This window comes from Glycine soja, chromosome 11 (assembly GCF_004193775.1).
Source record: "Glycine soja cultivar W05 chromosome 11, ASM419377v2, whole genome shotgun sequence".
NCBI lineage: Eukaryota > Viridiplantae > Streptophyta > Magnoliopsida > Fabales > Fabaceae > Glycine > Glycine soja.
The window spans coordinates 33,214,854-33,230,203 of record NC_041012.1 but is presented as its reverse complement, the minus strand read 5'-3'; the positions used below and the strand labels follow the sequence as shown (position 1 = coordinate 33,230,203).

The window sequence follows — 15,350 nt, the reverse complement described above, 5'->3', positions numbered from 1 at the left end:
TTTATGCTAGCCTTCAAACATTTTGCTTCATTGGTTTAAATGTTCAAAGTGAACATTCTATTTCTTGACATAAACACCTTGGCAATCAAATTAGAATTTTTATCTCGAAGCCATAAACAACAATCTTTCATATGAATTTCATACCCCTTTTCAACAAGTTGTCCCAAACTCAAAATATTGCTTTTTAGTTTAGGAACATAGTAAACATCCATGATTAATTTGTGAGTACCATCTTTTAAAGAAATTAAAATGGTACTTTTTCCTTGGATTTGCACCTTGGAAGAATCTCCAAAAGAAACATTTCCTTTCACCTTCTCATCAAGTTCCACAAATTTCTCTTTGCATCCACACATATGATTGCTTGCTCCATTGTCAAGATACCATAAGCATTTGTCTTCCTTCTCACCATTATTAAGTGATAGTAGTAGTGTTGACTCTTCAACTTCTTTATCTTCTTTATCATCAACAAGATTGACCTTCTCTTCAACATTTGTTCTACACTCCCAAGAGTAATGTCCATATTTATGACAATTAAAACATTCAACATTAGATTTATCATACCTCCTTTCATATGCTTTTTCATAATTGTTTCTACCTCTTCCACGACTTCTAGTGGATTGATGGCTCCTCCATTCATTATTGTCAAAATTATCACGATCTCCTCTTCCTCCTCTTCCTTGGCCATGACCACGTCCACGACCACGTCCTCTTCCACGTCCACGTGTTTTTTGACTACTTTCTCCCTCATTTTCTTTCAAAGAAGCTTTGGCTTTGAGGACTTGCTCCAATGGCTCATCATGTCTTCTATTGAACCTTTCTTCATAGGCTTGAAGAGAACCCATCAATTGGTCTACGGTCATTGAGTCTAAATCCTTAGACTCTTCAATAGCACAAACCACATAATCAAATTTAGCGATTAAGGAGCGAATGATCTTTTCCACCACACAAACATCTTCCATATTTTCTCCATAACTCTTCATTTGGTTCACAATAGCCAATACCTTGTTGCCAAAATCTGAGATAGATTCGGATTCCTTCATATGCAATGATTCAAACTCTCTACGTAGAGTTTGTAGGCACACCTTTTTTACCTTATCAACACCTTCAAGGGAGGTTTTCAAAATCTCCCATGCTTCTTTGGATGTGGTTGCATTTGACACCAACTCGAACATAGCTTCATCCAAACCTTGATGAATGAAAGTAAGTGCTTGTTGATCCTTCTTCTTTGACTTCAACAAAGTCTCCTTCTCATTTGGTGACAAAATAGCCTCATTTTGAGGTTGGGTATAACCTTTCTCTACAATCTCCCATGCATCTTGAGAACCTAACAAGACTTTCATGCGACGACACCAATTATCATAATTCTCTTTGGTAAGACGAGGGAATTGAAATATGCTCAAGCCATTGCTTGTCATCTCTCAACTCACAAAGTGTTTCTCTCTCAACACTCTAGAACTCAAGCTCTGATGCCACTTTGTTGGAAGAAGAAGAAGATTTTATTTCATTTGTCACACAAAATACAAGAGTATGATTCCCTATTTATACTAGAATAGAGTGACCACTCACATAATTTGCTTATTCAAAAATACTGAATGCTCACATAATTGCTTATTCAAGACTTTGTAACTCACAACCTTACAACTTTCATCTTCCACAATTTAAGGCTCATAAAACTTGTTATTATTATTTTTCTAATTAATATCTAACATTGTATTCATTAATATTGCAGGTTTGGTCGTAAGCTCTGGTACAAAAATAATGTTTTTCATTCCTTTTGTTTAACAGTGAAGTGCATTGTGCACCTATATGAGGTGTAGTCAACGCGGATATATAAAGATAAAGATGTATAAAACAACCCACAACTCATTAGCACTGACACACAGCATAATGATCTATCACAGAATTAATTGGAATGCATGTTCAACTCCATGATTGAATATCTAATATTGAAAGTGATATTTGTTAATAAAATATTTACCCCTTATATGTGGCTGCTATCTTTAATAACTACTTTTGTTAGCCACACTAACCTCTATATCTGGCTCATTTTGAGCTTAATGTCGGCATTCTTTAGAATCATTCAATCGAGTTCTTTATTTTATTTTTCTTCCTGAAGAATCGAGTTCATTTTACTAACAAAAAATAAAATGTTTTTCGCCAAGTGTACGTTTTAAACCATAAGATTATTTCTATATCATTAAATGAAAAACAAACTTTTTAAAAATAAGTTCGTCTATGTAATTGCATAAAAACCAACATTTCAATTCTGGCCATAATTGTACTTATCTAGAATAATGAACTGGACAGGAATATTCATTGGCTTCATATAACTATAAATTAATCATCAGCAGAGATGTCTTCGTGAGGACTTAAATTCGACTTCAAAAAGATAGGCATTGAAGGTCTCATATGTTCAAGTATTTCATTGCAACTGAGTAGAACTACTACTTCAGACATGGCTGGCCTCTTTGCAGGCGATGCTTGAGTGCACAACAATGCAATGGCTATGACTTTCTTCACTTCTTCTGCATCATAGTCATTAGGGTCTAAGCTTTTGTCCACTAATTCCAAGAGCATGCCACTCTCATACAACCTCCAAGCCTGTTATAGTCAAAACCAAGGTTCATATAGTAAAATGTTACAAGAAAACAACTAATTTTCGGTATATATTAATGGGAAATTCCTTACTCGTCGAAGAAGATATTCTTCATCACCATCATCATCAACAAATTTCACATCAGTACTCTTTTGACCACTTATGATTTCTAATACTACAATTCCATAGCTATATGTATCAGCCTTTTCTGATAATTGACCATGGATTACATACTCAGGTGCTGTGTATCCCCTGACAAGTGCATATAATACAAAGTTCGTAATTAAATAAAGAACACCCAAATATATAACATGCTACAATTTTCGCACGAAAGATTTTAATTACCTCTTTTGTTAAAACTAATCTCAAGAAATTCAAGTAAACACATATACATGGGGGAAGTACATTTTACCCTTTAAAATTTTGAATTTGAGGCATTCGAGTTTTATTTGGACTTACAATGTTCCTGCAACTCTTGTGCGAAGATGAGATTGGTCCCCTGGTAGGAGTTTCACCAACCCAAAGTCAGAAATTTTTGGCTGAAGTTGTTCATCCAAGAGGATATTGCCACTCTTAATATCTCTATGAATGATAGAAACATGAAATTCCTCATGTAGATAAGTCAATCCCCTTGCTGTACCCAAAATTATATCGTAGCGGTTTTTCCAGTGGAGGGAACCTTTTCTTTTTCCTGTTTGCAAGTTTATATGCTAAAAATATTAGGTCTTTATTTGGTACAAGCGATGGAATTAACTTCCCGGTGACAGAAATGGGGGAGGAAATTTGTTTGGTATGATTTTGATAGGAAAATAAGTTACCAACATATTTAATTTCCTATTATATCTCTACTAAACAACTTTCTAATAGTATTTCTCACTTATTTCTCTTAAAACAAACAACAAAATATATCATTTTATTTTTACTTTTTCTTTTCTTCCAAATTATGTATATTTTTTTATTTTTATCTATTCTATTTTTCTCCTCTAAATCAAACACAGTCTAAGGGAGTAAAGAATAGTGTTAAGAAAGTAAAACTTACACAAATCACTTGATACTTACCAAATAAGAATTTGTCTAGGCTTGTGTTTGCCATGTATTGGTAAACAAGGATTCTTTCTTCGCCTTTACTGCAACAACCAAGAAGCCGAACAAGATTTCTATGATGAACATTACTTATAATTGTTACTTCACTTTCAAATTCATCATCTATCTGGTTGGAATTTCCTGAAATTAATATTTTGACTGCAACGACTTTCCCATTTTTCATGGTACCCTATTCAATTAATAGCATCAAAATTAAAAATTATTACTAGATGCGTTGCTTATAATGAATATTGTCTTTCATTTTTTTTTCTGAACACAGTATTGATATATGTAGTCACTATTGGAAGCTGACTAATGTTTGTAAGGTCTGTGAGCATAAAGAAGGTGACTATTTTTCTCTAAATATAATTTATACCTGATGTGAAAATTCAAACTTTGAATTACTTGATTAAATAACACAAAGTGTCACCACTTGTGTCAAACTAGTATTGGTTGATCTTACAATAAGTTATTGACAAGTATACATTAAAAAAATGTTTCAATGTGTTTTTCATACATGTAAAATAGCTCATTTGGGTTTTACTATCTAAACTTTATTTTTCTTTTACTACCTAAAAATTTTATGTAGTATCAAAATTGAACATATAATTTTTTTAGGTAGTAAAATAAAATAATAATAAAAAATTTAGATGGTAAAATAAAAATGAACTATTTTACAGATATAAAAAAATATATTTAACAAGAAAAAAAACTCCATAGTATCGCAATTGAAATGTGAGGAATACTTCAAGTTTACCTTGTATACAGCACCAAAGCCTCCTTCTCCTAATTTATTTTTCTCACTGAAATTTTTTGTTGCAGCTTTCAAGTCACTATACTTGTACTTGGTTGGACCTTTCAATTCAGTTGCTCCCATTATGGTACCTGCTAAGTAAAATATAACTTTGATTTTTCTTTACAAATGAATAAAGTCATGGATTCATATAGTTTTTATTTTTTTAAAAAAGAAAAGAGCTGATAATTGTGTAATAGTTGGATGCAAATTAAAGTATCACATAAAGACTTTCCAAATAGTCATACCTCTAGTAACTCTCTTGGGACTTTGGGATCTTCTATGCCAGGGAAATAATAAAAGAAGGATCACAACTAGGACTGCACTCCCAACAACACCACAAATAATGAACCACTTCTTACTTGAACCTCCTCCTTCAAGACAAAAAAACAAGTTGACCTCAAATATTCCAAATGCCGTGTCCATTCAAGATGTTGATGTTGATATTACATTATATGAAGAGTGGAAGTGGTACGTATTTAACACATTCCTTTACTATTAGTTAAAATTTAGAGTTTAATTTCTAAGCATTGAAAGCATAATTTTTTTTACAGTGCATCTCAATTAATCATAAACCATATACACTAGGTATAACTTTTAAGGTAAATGATGTAAAAATTAACAAATTTACTCTACATGTCAATATATATAAAATTGGATCACAGGATAAAGACCTTTTACAGTTTCGCTGCATGCATTATTTTCTCAAAAATCCTCTGGACAAGGAAACTGCAAAATTATAAATGAGACTCCTTAAAGAAGAAGTGGAGCTCATAATTTTTTTCCAGCATATTTCATTTTCGGGTAATAATATAGTCTGTTAGAAAACGTGTTCATTAAGAAAATGTATAACTATCTTTATACCCATAAGAGATGACACCACTCTAGTCCATTTTTATTCATTCAAGTCAACATCTATTAAATGGAGTTATGGCATTTGTACCTTGTTTTAAGAAGGGGCTGATATCAATGGTTTGGTTATCAGCAAAGAAGGGTATCTCCGAGTATCTCATAAAGCACCCAGAAGGATCGACTACCCTGGCATTTGTATTGGGAAGACAACCTTGTACACCAATCTGTTGAATTGACAAACAATCCAAACAGTTGTGTTGTGTTAGAGTTTCAGCACATTGTGCAACGGCATAGATTGCACCGCCAGCAATATGTGTCTTGGTAGCCGCAAAGTAGCCACTAATTTTGGGTGTTGCTATTTGCAGATCTATCAGCACTTGCTGTCCAATGGTACCAAAACCAGTGCTTTCATCTGCAGCTTGATCTCCACAAAGTGAGTGGCTGCCAGTAATGCGATATTGGTCGAAGAAGTCATTGTTCTCGTACCTCAAAAGTCAAACACATTTGAAAGCATCAAACATTGAAGTCAATTAATTCTGACATATTTTTTCATTGTAATGATATTCGAACATTCCATTACTTTAAACACACCGTGAACACCTCTCTTCCTATCAGATCATATTACTTATCATATCTATATTTTTTAATCTTTTTTTGCCCTATCTCTGTAGATGTCAACAAGCATTTATATTTTTCCTTCACATGAACTGACAACCTACCTGTTCTAGTGATGAAAACAGATCTAAAAAGTCTAATTCACACAGTTTCAATAATCTATAATCACCTTGCCCGTTGGTAATTTGTGTTAAATGTAAAATTAACCTACATGTTCGAGTTGGATAAAAGCACTATAGTTGACGAAGTGCATTCTGTGGATTTGTTTTTTACATGTTTAAAACTCAGTCCTACATTTTATAGGACTAGTGACGAAGCTAGTCTTACTCATTTTAGCCCTCTGTTTCTCACGTAAAAATGTCTCTCTTTGCTTTCCTCAAAGGATACACATTAACAGTGTCAAAAATCATTTATGAATTGTCAGCCATAAAAGAATCAGTTGAAGATATACTTTTGTAATTGTATAATATTTTATTTTTCAGTTTTTAAAATAGAATTTAGTAAATAAGTTGGTTTCCTATATTTTAGGAGTAAGTCAGTTTTAATATTCTGTTTTGCTAATATCTTGTTATCTAATTAGTTTATCTTTTGCTATTTATTATATCGCTGTTGAGAATAATTTGAATGAGAATAAAATAATTATATTTCCTCCGCATACATATTGTCTCTCTTCTCTCCTCTGTTTTTTATAATTTTCTCCACAAAACCAACAATTGGTATCGAGAGTCTTATTCTCACGGGACCTATACCATGGAAGGTGAAGCAAGTTTTTTCCACATAACTCTTCCAATCTTTGATGGAGAGAATTATGATCTTTGGAAAGTGAAAATGTAATCCTACATGGAGTCTTTGGATTTGTGGGATGTTGTGGAAGATGATTATGAAATATATCCGCTGCCTGAAAATCCCACCATGGTCCAAATTAAAAATCACAAGGAAAGAAAGATGAAGAAGGCAAAGGCGAGGTCATGTTTGTTCACTGGCGTTTCACAAATGATATTCATCAGAATCATGACTCTTAAATCACCCAAAACAATTTGGGATTATCTGAAAGAGGAATACGCTGGAGATGATAGAATATGAAGCATGCAAGTGCTGAATTTAAGGAGGGAATTTGAGTTTCAAAGGATGGAAGAGTCAGAGACATTCAAAGAATACTCAAACAAATTGTTGGGTATTGCCAACAAGATAAAGTTGTTGGGAAGTGATTTTGCTGATTCAAGAATTGTAGAGAAAATTTTGGTAACGGTGCCGGAGAGGTATGAAGCATTTATAGTTTCATTGGAGAACACAAAGGATCTGTCGAAAATCACATTAGCAGAAGTGCTACATGCCCTGCAAGCTCAAGAGCAGCGAAGGTTAATGAGGCAAGATCGTGTTGTCGAAGGTGCTTTGCTCGCCAAACATCATGAAGTTGATGAAAGCAAAAAGGATTTTTTCAAGAAGAATCAACCAGCAAGCAGCGAAAACAATGCAAATAACCAAAACAAAGGTAAGGATAAAAAGAAAAATTATTCACCTTGTTAGCATTGTGGCAAAAAAGGTCATGCACCTTTCAGATGTTGGAGGAGACCAGATGCAAAATGTAACAAGTGCAACCAGATAGGGCATGAAGCGATGATCTGCCCCAACAAAAATCACCATGATGAGGGAGCTCAGATTGCTAATCAAGACGAGGAGGACCAATTGTTTGTGGCCACATGCTTCTTGAGTAGTGAATCAAGTGAAAGTTGGTTGATTGATAGTGGTTGTACGAATCACATGACATATGATAAGACTCTATTCAAGGATTTGAAGCCAACTAATGTCTCAAAGGTCAGAATTGGAAATGGTGGCTATATTTCAGTAAAAGGAAAAGAAACTGTTGCAATTTCAACATGTTCAAGTATCAAATTAATATCAGATGTTCTTTATGTACCTAACATTGACCAAAACTTGCTAAGTGTAGGACAGTTGATTAAAAAGGAATTTAAAGTCTCCTTTGAACATCAACATTGTTTTATCTATGACAATTTTGGCCGAGAAGTTCTAAGGGTTAAAATGAAAGGTAAAATCTTTTCATTTGATCCAGCAGAGGAGGAGCATACAACTTATTTCACTCAAGTCACACCCATGGAACTCTGGCACAAGAGACTTGGTCATTGCCATCTTGAAAGAATGCTAAACATGAAAAAAAGGATATATGCAAAAGAAAATTTGAAGAAGTTTCAAATGGAGGAATGCAAATCTGTTAGCACACCAATGAATCAAAAGGAGAAGTTCAGCAAGGAAGAATGTGTTGATAACATTGATGAAGGATATTATGAGAGTTTGATTGGATGTTTAATGTATCTCACTACAACAAGGCCAAACATTCTATTTGCTCAAAAGAATAAAACTGGTATTTTTGTTGACAATCAAGTAGTCATTGCTATTGCAAACAATTCTGTGTGTCATGGGAAGACTAAACATTTCAACATCAAATTCTATTATTTGATAAAGATGCAACAAAGTGAAGAAGTGAACTTAATTTACTGCAAGTCTAAAAATGAATTGGCTGACATGTTTACAAAGTCACTACCTATCAACAAACTTGAACTCAAAGAATTGAAGTTTGTTCCAAAAGCAAGGAGTGTTGAAGATATACTTTTGTAACTGCATAATATTTTATTTTTTAGTTTTTAAAATAAGATTTAGTAAATAAGTTGGTTTCCTATATTTTAGGAGTAAGTCAGTTTTAATATTCTGTTTTGCTAATATTTTGTTATTTAATTAGTTTATCTTTTGTTATTTATTGTATCGCTGCTGAGAACAATTTGAATGAGAATAGAATAATTTTATTTTCTCCGCATACGTATTGTCTCTCTTCTCTCCTCTGTTTTTTATAATTTCCTCCACAAAACCAACAAAACCGACTATTATTGAACAAATATAGGATGCATGGTTTTAAACTGCATTCCGCAACCACTTTTGTGGCCGAAATATCAAGGTATTTTGACACTCTACAATCGCATCACAACTGCAATTGCGGTCCGTTCAGTCGTATTTTCCCACAATTGCACACAATATAAGAGTTTTTTGGATGTGTACCTAAGGATACAGCCGTCATAAACGATACGGGCAGTATTTCCCGTGGAGCAGTTGCGGATATTGGTGGTGGTGGCGGCTAAGCAGGCGGTGCAGTCAGTGTTGGAGAGGTAGTTCCGGCATTGGAACATAGCATAGACAGGGTCTGCTCCAGTGGTTGATTGAGCCGTGAGAAAGTGCTTGCTTTGGTTGCTCACTAGCTGCAATCTCAGGTCTGCCAAACTTGCGTTACGATTTTGGTTGAAGTTGGACAAGTCATGAACCGAGACTACGCCGCACTCCCATTTGAGTAGAAAGAGTTGAGGGTCTCCAACTGCACCCTCAAAACTCCACCATGACCACAACACCGACAAGGTTAAGGCTATGAGCTTTAGTTGCACCATTTTATTGGGATTCGATCTCAAATTTACTCGATCAGTATACATGTCTAAGGTTGAAAAGATGGGTCTATATAACCTTGAGTTGCATCATGTTCATGAGCAGGGACGATAGAGACTTACAATGGGAATATTTCCTCCACAAAATTTAAAAAATTCTTATTATCATATACATATATAATTATAAATGCCTCCATAATATGAAATGAAATATAAAAATTTAATTTATGATATAAGTTTGCCCTCGCAAAAATATTATGTTCACAACATAATATTTTTGGATTTTTCACTATTCATGGGCTGGACCAAGATAATTAAAAATTATGAAGTGATCTAGAACTATATTTCATTGTCCGAATAAATTTCTACACACTATGTAATATATAATTAAATATTTTAGGTTCTTATTTATCAATTAAATTTTTTGAATATTTATCATAAAAAATTTAATGGAAATAATAGACATCAGCAATGTGATCTAAACTACCTAGTATATATTTTTTTCAAATATAATATCCTAGTCTGAGTGATCGAGGACAATGTTTTTATTAGCTTATATATATATATATATATATATATATATAGTCAACGCGGATAAGCTGCTAAGCAGCCTTTGCATGTGCATAATTAAGATTGAGATGTATAAAACTACCTACTATTAGCACTAATAGCCGTAATGATCCATAATTAAATTAATTGGAAGCATGTCCAGCTCCATGATTGAATATATCTAATGTTGGAAAATGATATTTGTTAATAAAATATCTACCCATGTGGCTGCTGGCTTTAATTACTTTACTTTTGTTAGCCACACTATATAACCTGTAGACCTGGCACAATTTGTGCTTAACATTGGCTCTCTTTTTAATAATCAATCAAAGTTCATTTTTTTTCCAAAAAATCGAGTTCATTAATTTTACTTTAAAAAATAAAATATCATACGTCACGCGAATTTTACTTCACATTCTTTTGAGTAATAAAATAAAAATATACATTTTAATCAATAAGATTATTTCTATATGATTAACTAAACAAACATATTAAAAGGAGTTCATCTTTAAAATGAACTGAATAAAAATAATAAAATTTAATGACTTATTTTATATTAAATTAAGAGTGCAAACCCTTGGCGCGCAACTAATTAATGTGATAACACCAGAAGCACATTACAAAGAGTGACAAGTTCAATTCCTAATAAAAGGATATATAAAGAGAATAAGACAAGCGGCGGTTGTTCATCAATAAATAAGGCAAAAGGATATATTTAAAAAAATTGCCGGTTAAGACTTTATAAAATTTTATTTAACACAAGAGGTCAGGCTTTATTCTATCTATGAAAAGTCTTTTATGCATTATGGTGCTGTTTATCATAGCAACTACCTTTAATTATAAGAGTATTAATTAGTTGGCAAGGTATTTTAACAATATTACGTAACTATAACAAAAGTATGCATGGTTTTCAGCCTTAGCATAAAACATGCATTAAATAAATATGCAGATGTTTCATAACACATATATGCACTCAAGTACTTAGTTATTAATAAATGTTATGCATACGTTATTTGTATACTAAAATCACATAGTAATTATCTCATTTTCTTCTTCTTCTATGGTTTATTTTGTATTAAAACAATACAAACTTAACTTTTTATGAGTTTTTATCCAAAAAATGCTAAAGTTAATTATTTTAGAATAATTCTTTGGCCGATCCATTTCTCTTCCATTTTCTTCCCTTTCATCCCACTTTTATATTTGTAAGTCTTTCATGACAATGAGAGGCTAAAATCATCTGTTGTTGGGAGCTCTGCAAACTAAACTCTCTTTGATGTAATGATTCTAAACTATCTTTTAATGTAATGTTGTTATTATTATTCATCCTTGCGCTTATTTACATACTTATGGTTTGATAATTCATATTTATATACTATTTTAGGATATAAATATTGAGAAATGTTTGTATGCTAAAAATTTATGAAGAATATCTAAAGTGAGTCATATCTAGGGACAAAGTGATCTTCTTTAGCCTGTTCATGCATCTTTGCTCTTAATACAAATCATTTAGTAATCAATCACCAAGGGATTGAGAGCGATATTAAGTGATTTGGATTCTTTCACTTGAGGGATCTTGGTTAGAATAGACTAGTAGATGCGGGTTATAATTATATTAATGTTAAAAGAGAAAAATCTATTAAGATTACATCAAGAGTGGTTTCGGAAGCGAAGCCCCTAACACGTTCCTTAACTCATCACAATACCATCTCACAACTCTAAGCATTTGTTTTATTAACCTTCATGTTCCTTGCTTTCTAGTTAATTCCTTTTAGTTTATACTTGTAGTTAATCAATGAACAAAATTCGATTTGAGTCACTAATTGCTTAATAACTATATATATATATATATATATATATATATAACTCAGAGTACAAGCATAGTTCCTATGGAATTCGATACTTGGTCTTAATGTTTTATACTACTTGTGCAACTTGGTATGCTTGCCAAAGAGTCAACAATTTTTTGGCGTCATTGTCGGGGACTTTGTTCCTTGAACTCGGTAGTAAAATAATCTGATTTTAAGCAATTATTTTTTATTCCTTGATTCTTTGTATTTAATTTGTTAATACATATTAGATTCTTTGGCTTGATAGCATGTTCTCGAGCTGTTTTTGCCTTCTTGTATGCAGGTAAGGCTTCTAAGGTAAACCTTGTTCCACTAACCCCAAAAATCGAGGCAACCTGTAGGAAGAACAATGCCTTAAGGAGGAGGAGAGAGCACCTAGAAAAGCAGGCACATCAAGGAGATAGAGGAATCTCATCCTTTACAGCATCCTCGCCATTTCCACTTGATTTGGACGAGCCAACTACATCCACTCCTTTTTCTATTTCTGTAGATAACTCAATGGCAGGAGATGAGCCACAGAGAGTTACCTTAGAGGACTATTCCAACTCCTCAACACCACAATACTTCACAAGTATTGTGCGGGCAGAGGTACAAGCAGCTAACATCTCATATCCCTATTCTCTCATACAACTTATATAAGGCAACCTATTCCAAGGATTACCAAATGAAGATCCTTACGCCCTCTTGGTCACTTACATGGAGCTATGTAATACAGTCAAGATAGTTGGTGTTCCGGAAGGTGCTATTCACCTCCACCTATTCTCCTTTTCCCTTGCCCGTGAAGCTAAGAGATGGCTTCACATGTTTAAGGGAAATAGCCTGAGAACATGGGAAGAGGTTATGGAGAAATTATTGAAGAAATACTTTCAGAATCCAAGACAGCACAAGGCAAGGCTGGGATTTCTTCATTTCATTAGTTTCCAAATGAATCACTCAACGAAGCTCTAGATCGCTTACACGGTTTACTCCGTCGGACTCTAACGAATGGATTTAGTGAGCCAATACAACTTAATATCTTTATTAATGGCTTATGAACTCACTCGAAGAAACTTCTAGATGCTTTCACTGGTGGTAAGGTAAAGTTAAAAACATCCGACGAAGCTATGGAGCTGATTGAAAACATGGCAGCCAACGACAATGCAATTCTTCGAGATAGAGCTTACACTTCTGCAAAGAAAAGTCGGCTTGAGCTCACTTCCCAAGATGCATTACTAGCTCAAAACAAGTTTTTAGCAAAGCAACTGGAAACCTTGACAGAAACCCTAAGCAAACTTCCTCAACAACTACATTCAGGTAATCCTACTAATGTTTCTGTAATGTAGGTAGGAGGTTGTGTTGTGTGCGAAGGAGCTCATGAGTCAAGCGCCTGCATGACTCAAGAGGAAGCATAAAAAAAGTCAATTATATGACCAACCAAAATCACCAAGTGATGCAATCCTCCCTAGGAAGGGACCAATCACTAGAACCATGAGCAAGAGGCCCCAAGAAGATTGGGCTAGAGCTGCTGAAGAAGGCCCTAGGGTTCTCATGAACCTTAGGGTAGATTTCTGAGCCCATGGGCCAAGGTTGGGTCCATTTATCTTTGTACATATTAGACTAGGATGTCATTATATTTGGTCCTTGTATTTAGGGCTCCATATTGTAGGTAGGGTACCCTAGAAATATAGGATTTTTCAGCCCTTGTATTTTTGGGCACCTAGACTAGTTTTTGTATTAGGGGTAGTTTTGTAATTTCACATGTACTAAGTGGATATTTGATGTGTGTGGTTGGAAATAAATTTAATTGAATTGGTAGAAGCCCAATCCAATTAAATTTTAGAGGGGGAGGTGAGCATTTGCTTACTACACCCCATTGCCACATCATATAGTCACACTTTGTGCATGTCCTTCATGCTTTTCATGCCTCATGACACCTAAGCACACTTAGTGGAGAATCTTGGAATTGATCTTGGATTAGTGGGTTGAACCATAACTAAAATTCACTAATCATAATTAGTGAAATTTTGGCTCCAAAGTTTGGCTCCACAAATTCAATTTCAAATTCAAGTGAAATTTGAATTTCCCTCCAATTTTGTGTGACACTTAGGCTATAAATAGAGGTCATGTGTGTGCATTTTTTTCAACTTTGATCATTTGAATATTAAACTTCAGATTTCAAAGCTCATTTGGAGCACAAAATTTCGTGCTCTTCTCTCCCTCTCCCTTCATTCATCTCCTTCTTCCTCCAAGCTCTTATCCATGGCCTCCTATGGTGGTGAGCTTCTTCTAGACTCATCTTCTCCTTGAAGTGGCGTCTCCTCTCTCTCTTCCTTTCTCCATTCCGCTGCCATTCATCTTCCAAGAAGCAAAGGAATCCATTGATGAAGAAGATCCTAGGCCTACAAGCTCCAATGGAGCTTGCATCACCAAGGATATAATCAAGGAGGCAATGCAAGTTATCATCCATGAGGCAATGCAATTTTTCGGCAAGGAGGAAATTTTTCTTAGAACCAAGGTCAGGCTTGGAGGTTCCATCTAGGTAATAACTTCAATAAAGACCAAGGGGGTCCATCTAATTGGCCACCTAATCAGGGTCCAAATTTGTATGAAAGAATCACCAAGCTGGAAGACACTCTGGCTCATCTTATGCAAGTTTCTATTTCAAATCACAAGATCATTGAATCGGCTACTAAGAATCTAGAGGTTCAAGTGGGCCAACTTGCTAAGTAGTTAGCTGAGAAACCTAATGGAGAGTTTGCAACCAATACAGAGAAAAATCCTAAGGAAGAGTGCAAGATGATCTTCACCAGGAGCAAGGTACAAAAGAGTTCGGAAAAGAATGAGAGTGTAGAGGGAGTAGGAAAAGAAGTGGAAAAAGATGAGGAAGATGATGAGATAAAAATAAAAGAGACCAAGAAGATAATCTTAGAGGGAAAGAAATATAAAAAAATTAGAAGAAAAGGAAAAAGAAAAGACTAATACCAATGAGGATGGTGATGAGGTCTTGAACTCAAAGACCAAGAACCAATTAGCCGCTCTCCATGTGCAGAAGACTGAGAAATTTAAAGGTGGTCCCTTCTAGAATGACACTGCAACTTGCAGACCGCTTAATCACGCAACCCTATGGTGTGGTTGAGGATGTCTTAGTTAAGATAGAGCAGTTCACCTTCCCGGTGGACTTTGTTATAATGGACATCATGGAGGACACCAAAAATCCCCTAATTCTGGGCCGACCTTTGATGCTCACTGCTAACTATGTGGTGGACATGGGAAAAGGTCATCAGGAAATGAGCATGAATGACCAAAAGGTTTCTTTCAACTTGTTTGACTCAGCAACACCCACCAGTATTGATAACATCTGCTTCAGACAAGGAACAATTGATCCAAACCCATGAGGGTCCTTTGTGTCAAGCTAGTGACGTTAAAGAAGTGCTTATTAGGAGGCAACCCAAGATTTCTAACCTTTTCTCCTTTTTTGTTGTTTAAATTATATTGTTTATATAGTTGCATAGTTTTTGTGTGATATTTTTTTTTGTTATCTTGTGCTTGCTATGTTATACTTTGATTGTTTAAACATTCTTCTGGCTTAA

The 15,350-nt window shown here is 34.4% G+C and overlaps 2 protein-coding genes across 2 annotated transcripts; one reads left to right on the top strand and one right to left on the bottom strand.

Moving 5' to 3' along the window:
* Positions 1-2,276: 2,276 nt before the first annotated feature.
* LOC114374416 (cysteine-rich receptor-like protein kinase 2) lies at positions 2,277-9,409 on the bottom strand. Its single transcript, XM_028332057.1, has 8 exons — positions 9,009-9,409; positions 5,416-5,810; positions 4,721-4,840; positions 4,437-4,564; positions 3,656-3,869; positions 3,056-3,287; positions 2,689-2,848; positions 2,277-2,601 (listed from the first exon to the last, which is right to left on the bottom strand). Exons 1-8 carry the CDS (start codon positions 9,386-9,388, stop codon positions 2,338-2,340), a joined length of 1,893 nt encoding a protein of 630 aa, XP_028187858.1. The 5' UTR covers positions 9,389-9,409; the 3' UTR covers positions 2,277-2,337.
* Positions 9,410-12,477: 3,068 nt separating this feature from the next.
* On the top strand, positions 12,478-13,103 carry LOC114373211. The gene is made up of 2 exons (XM_028330731.1): positions 12,478-12,669; positions 12,828-13,103. The coding sequence occupies exons 1-2, from the start codon at positions 12,478-12,480 to the stop codon at positions 13,101-13,103; spliced, it is 468 nt and encodes a 155-aa protein (XP_028186532.1).
* Positions 13,104-15,350: the final 2,247 nt, after the last annotated feature.